At 47.8% G+C, this 6,332-nt stretch overlaps 1 protein-coding gene across 1 annotated transcript in view; it reads right to left on the bottom strand.

The window, feature by feature from the left end:
- LOC122552154 (cytochrome P450 4F22) overlaps positions 1-6,332 on the bottom strand; it is a 51,167-nt gene that overhangs the window by 22,842 nt on the left and 21,993 nt on the right. Inside the window, exons 4-6 of the mRNA XM_043694665.1 lie at positions 5,653-5,797; positions 644-697; positions 116-243 (exon numbers count right to left, since the gene is read on the bottom strand). Coding sequence (XP_043550600.1) covers positions 116-243; positions 644-697; positions 5,653-5,797 — 327 coding nt within the window. The remainder of the gene's footprint in view (positions 1-115; positions 244-643; positions 698-5,652; positions 5,798-6,332) is intronic.

Genomic DNA, 6,332 nt, shown 5'->3' with positions numbered 1-6,332 from the left:
CCTCTCTCCCCTCTCCCCTCCTTCTCTCCCCTCCCTCTCTCCCCTCCCTCCCTCCCCCCTCTCTCTCCCCTCCCTCTCTCTGACAGTGCCAGCTCTCCCTCAGTGGGTTACTCACGTGGAGGATGTTGGTTGATTGGTTGAAGATTTTGACGTAGGGTTTGAGGATGTCGAAGTGAAAGGCGGGTGTTAACAGGCGCCTGTGCCGAGCCCATCGCTCCCCTTTACTGATCAGCAGGCCGTCACCTGATAGGGCCAAGACAAAAGTTCACAGGTCAGTTCGGACAGGGCATACCTGCTGTACAATGCCTCACCTTGTGGTTGTGGGGAGGGAGGGAGGGAGGGGTTTGACTTCGGGGAGACTGTGGGGCAGCTGTTGGGTGTCGGGGTCTGTGAGGGATCTGGAGAAACTCAGCACGTCTGGCAGCAACTGTGGAGAGAGAAACACAGTCAATAATTTCTGTCCAGTGACCCTTCCTCAGAACTGGACCTCTCACTGGGAGGTCAGTACGGGGAAGCCGAAGTGGGAACTCTCCCCCCCCCCGCTGGCTCCTGCATACAGCTCCCCCGTAGAAATTATCGGGGAGCGAGGGACAGCGAATGAGACGGGAATGTTGGAGGACAACACAAAATGGCCGCTACTTACCCAACCAAGGCCTGAGGAAACCGTAGAAAAGTTTGTCCTTTGGGGCAATGGAAGCTGAAACACAGAGTGAAGACAAGATTTGATGAACCCAAACTCTACAATCACTCAAAAGGAGAACACCACATCATAGACAGTCCGAGGCAGGTTAGTTGCATTCCCCTGCATGCCGTGCACTATTGACCTGGAAATACCTCACCATTTCTTCAGCTCATTGGGCCAGAATCCTAACAGCACCCGAAACCAGCAATAAGAGAAAAGCAATAAATACTGGCCAAACTGGCATCCCGCAAATGAATAACAAATAATAACTAGAAAGAGTAAATGCTTATTATCCAGGGCGGGTGTAGTCTGAGTTTGCATGGAGCTAAACTATAAACAGTTCAAATTCGTAAATGATACCAAACTTTCCCAGGCAGTCTTTCCTCTCACTGAAGCCAATGGAATCACAGAATCCCTACAGTGTGGAAACAGGCCATTTGGCCCAACAAGTCCATACCAACCCTCCAGATTAACCCACCCATTCCCCTACTCTATTACTCTATATTTACCCCTGACTAACACCTCTAATGTACACATCCCTGAACACTATAGGCAATTTAGCATGGCCAATCCATCCGAACCTGCACATCTTGATAATATCGCCAGATTATTAATCCAGAGTCTCTGGGGTCCTGCGTTCAAATCCCATTGATTCAGATTGAATTCAATAAAGGCTAAAGGTCTTATTGTTTCAAAAAAAAAATCCATTCTGGTTCATCAAGGCCCTTTAGGGAAGGAAATCTGCCATCCTCACCTGGTCTGGCCTACACGTGACTCCAGACCCACAGTGATGTGGTTGACTCTTAACTGCCCTCTGGACATGATGTGGAGGAGCTGGTGTTGGACTGGGGTGTATAAAGTTTAAAAATTACACAACACCAAGTTATAGTCCAACAAGTTTAATTGGAAGCACTAGCTTTTGGAGCGCTGCTCCTTCATCAGGCAGTTGTGGAGGACACATTGTAAGACACGAAATTTATAGCAAAAGTTTACACAGTGTGATGCAACTGAAATTGTACATTGAACAAACAATCAAATGGGTCTGGGTGGGTTACTCTTCGGAGGGTCAGTGTGGACTGGTGGGCCCGAAGGGCCTGTTTCTACACTGTCCGGAATCTAATCTGAACAAATCTTTTCAAAATGGCAAGCTGGTCATTTTACAACAATTTTGTTAATTGCTAACATACTTCATGCTCCACAATGCCAATGGTGACTCAGTACCTAAATACTGTTTTCCTACAAACCGGTGCAATCCCGCAGAGCCAGGGGGAGTTGATGACATTGGGAGGTTCGAGGTCCAGGCCCTTTCCCTCCTGGACAAGCCACCTTCATCGTACCACAGCACTAGCTCACATTGCCAGCTCAGCCCATCAAATCGACCAAAAATCTCATCGCACAAAGTGTGTACCCTAAAGACATCAAAGTTACAACCGTCAGATAAACGTTTACTGAACACAAGCGGGGATTCCCAGTGAGGGAGAATTAATGATCATCGGATTCACAATAACCAGTCACAACCATCAGTGAAAGGGAGACGATACCACCCATCATAGCCTGTACCCTATAGACACTATCAACCCCTGCACCCCTCACTGTGTGTACCCTATAGACTATCCCACCCCTCACTGTGTGTACCCTATAGACTATCCCACCCCTCAGTGTGTACGCTATAGGCTATCCCACCCCTCACAATGTGTTCCCTATACACTATCCCACCCCATCACAGTGTGCACCCTATAGACTATCCCATCCCATCACAGTGTGTATCCTATAGACTATCCCACCCCTTCACTGTGTGTATCCTATAGACAATCCCACCCCTCACTGTGTGTATGCTATAGGCTATCCCACCCTTCACAGTGTGTACCTTATAGACTACCCCATCCCATCACAGTGTGCACCCTATAGACTATCCCATCCCAGTGCGTATCCTATAGACTATCCCACCCCTCACTGTGTGTATGCTATAGGCTATCCCACCCTTCACAGTGTGTACCTTATAGACTATCCCATCCCATAACAGTGTGTACCCTATAGACTATCCCATCCCTCAGTGTGTATGCTATAGGCTATACCACCCCTCACAATGTGTACCCTATACACTATCCCACCCCATCACAGTGTGCACCCTATAGACTATCCCATCCCAGTGTGTATCCTATAGACTATCCCACCCCTTCACTGTGTGTACCCTATAGACTATCCCACCCCTCACTGTGTGTATCCTATAGGCTATCCCACCTTTCAGTGTGTACCTTATAGACTACCCCATCTCATCACAGTGTGCACCCTATAGACTATCCCATCCCATCACAGTGTGTATCCTATAGACTATCCCACCCCTCACTGTGTGTATGCTATAGGCTATCCCATCCCATCACAGTGTGTACCTTATAGACTATCCCATCCCATCACAGTGTGTACCCTATAGACTATCCCATCCCAGTCTGTATCCTATAAACTATCCCACCCCTCACGGTGTGTACCCTATAGACTATCCCACCCCTCACAGTGTGTACACTATAGATTATACCCCCCCCCCACAGTGTGTACCCTATAGACTATCCCACCCCTCACAATGTGTATGCTATAGACTATACCACCCCCTCAGAGTGTGCGCTATAGACTATACCGACCCCTCACAGTGTGTACATAATAGAGATAATCCCACCCCCTCACAATGTGACAGAAGAAAAGTTCTCCTCATATCTGTGTAAAGGTGAAACTGCTAACTCTGACATTTTACCCTCCGGATGTAGAGACTCCCAGTGGGGATACAATTCTCTCCACAACTCCCCTGTCAAATTCCCTAGAAATGTTCAATTTTTCAATAAACTTCAGTCTCATTCTTCTACACTTCAGGCCCAACCTACTCAATCACGTCTTATAAGAATATCCCTCCATACTCTGAATAAATCTAACCAGTGTGCTTCCAATTAAACCTGTTGGACTATAACCCGGTGTTGTGTGATTTTTAACTTTGTCCACCCCAGTCCCACACCGGCATCTCCACATCATGGATAAATCTAGTGAACCTTCACTGGACTGCCTCCAGTGCCAGCATATCTGTCCTTAGATAAGGGTCAAAGCTATTCACTGTATTCCAGCTGTGGTCTGACTAGTGCCTTGTATTGCTTCAGAAAAAGCCCTCCCTGCTCTCTGTTTGAAATTCTGGCACCCCCAAACCTATACTCATTTGACCATGGAGTGCAGGAGGAGGTTTATCAAACCATTGTGGTTGTACTGTTTCCAATGTAGAGCCTTCCCTCTTCAGATTCTGATTCTGAGGACGCAAAAGCTGTTTCAGATGTCACAGAACCAAACAGCAAAACCCTCTCACTTCAGATTTGTTAAACATTAAACCATCGATCAATAAAGAACAGTCGATCATTGATCACTGAACACCTTTCGAAAGTCAAACATTTTCAAACAGACCGAAAGTCCACATCCGATTAGATATCTTCCAATGTGGTATTTAGAACACAACTTTCTCCAAATACAGCTGGGCCGTTCGTTTAGAGTTTGACCCATTGATTTGTCAATGCATTGGGCACCAATATTCACTAATCTCACTGTGACGGGGGTGGAAGCAGGTGACTCCAACAGCTCTTAATAGGTCTCGTGATGGAAACTCTAAGTGAACATTGCCAGGAGACGGGATTATAATCCAGAGGTTCAGGTTAATGCTGTGGGCAGGTGTTCAAATCTCACTATGGCAGCTGATGGAATTGAAATCCAGTAACCCCACAAATGTGGAATTAAATAGCTAGTTTCTTTAGTGTTGGCTATGGAATTGTCATTGATTGTCATGGGATAACCAAAGAGTTCAATAAGGCCCTTTAGAGAGAGGGAAATCTGCCGTCCTGACCCAGTCTGCCCTACATGTGATCTCAGAACCACAGCAATCGGGTTGATTCTCAAGTGGCCAAGAAAACCACTCAAACCCACCACAAAGGCCAGAAGGAATGGACCGTCCTCCCAGTGGACCGCCCTCCCAGTGGACCGCCCTCCCGACGGACCGCCCTGCCGATGGACCGCCCTGCCGATGGACCGCCATGCCGATGGACCGTCCCGCCAACGGACCGCCCCGCCAACGGACCGCCCCGCCAATGGATCGCCCCGCCAATGGATCGCCCCGCCAATGGGCCGCCCCGCCAATGGGCCGCCCTCCCAATGGGCCGCCCTCCCAATGGGCCGCCCCGCCAGTGGATCGTCCTGCCAATGGACATCAGCAGTTCAAGAAGGCAGCTCCCAAGGGCACCTAGAATCATAAAATCCTCACCATGTGGAAACAGGCCCTTCAGCCCAACAAGTCCACACCGATCCTCCAAAGAGTAACCCACCCATTACACTACATTTACCCCTGATGGGCAATAAACACTGGACCCAAGCAGCGCTATCCACAGTCTGAGAAAAGATAACAAATAGACCATCGGGCAGATTGCTTTTCCTCTTCGGCTGAGAGAGGGCTGGGAGATGGAAGGAATGGAGACAAAGCAGGATAAAACAACAGCCTCTCTGACAAAGTGATTGAGACACTGAGGCTTAACACTGACTCCAACATTCCCCGAAAGACTTCCACATCTCATCCTGGCCTACTCCTAGTTTCCTTCCAAACCAGAATCCCTGTGAATCCAAAATAACAAAGAAAACAACTTGCTTCATTTTGTAAACACAAAGTGAACGGAAAGGGTCAGCAAAGTCTGACAGAGTTGACATTGATGGAACATCACTGGCTGGTGCTAAGGAGCAGAGTCAGATTAGGCCATTCAGCCCCCTGCCACTGTGCTAGCCTTTTGAAAGAGCTCTCCGATCACCCTCATACTGATCAAGTGCTTCCCCAATTCCCTTTCCATGGTGAGATCTACTAGATCCCAAACATAAGTAACCCGAGTTCACCAAACTGAGGACATTATTCGAACTGATACCAATTTTCTGATCTCAGTGTTGGAGGGTGGAAGCTCCTCTACCTGATGCCAAAAGGACACATTTGATGTAGGTTGGATGGAAAAGTCTCACTATTGGGTAGATGGGTCCAAACCACGTAAGGCAGCAGTATACATAGCGTTTGACGATGTCATTAACCAGGTTAAGGCCTTCCTCTGAACTGCGGATCTAATGAAATAAAGATCAGGTTGGAGGCAAGAGGTTAACGAGAGAGTAATAGGCAAAAAATGCTCAAACCCTCGATTCCCAACAAACCATCATCAAATCCGAATCAATTCGAGCCCAGAGACAACCGATTTGTGCAGAAAATTATTAAGACCACCACCTTTATCAATCAATCTCCGCAATTCAAAAGACAATTGGATAGTGAGTTCTGCTACAGCACATTCAGAAAAGGGACTTGGTGAATTAGGAGAAGATTGAGATGAAACAACTAGCCAAGCCACAGAATTCACAATGAACCTTCTTCCAGGTCCCCTCTGGGACCACCAAACCAGGCATCGATTCCAGAGTAGGTCTCCTCTGGGTGCTCCGGTTTCCTCCCACACTCCAAAGTTGTGCACGTCTGGTGGGCCATGGTACATTACACATAGTGTTCAGGGATGTGTAGGTTAGGTGGGCCATGGTACATTACCCATAGTGTTCAGAGATGTGTAGGTTAGGTGGGCCATGGTACATTATCCATAGTGTCCAGGGATGTGTA

This window comes from Chiloscyllium plagiosum, chromosome 8 (genome assembly GCF_004010195.1).
Source record: "Chiloscyllium plagiosum isolate BGI_BamShark_2017 chromosome 8, ASM401019v2, whole genome shotgun sequence".
Lineage (NCBI taxonomy): Eukaryota > Metazoa > Chordata > Chondrichthyes > Orectolobiformes > Hemiscylliidae > Chiloscyllium > Chiloscyllium plagiosum.
The sequence above is the reverse complement of the archived record's forward strand: the minus strand, read 5'-3'. Positions and strand labels throughout refer to the sequence as shown.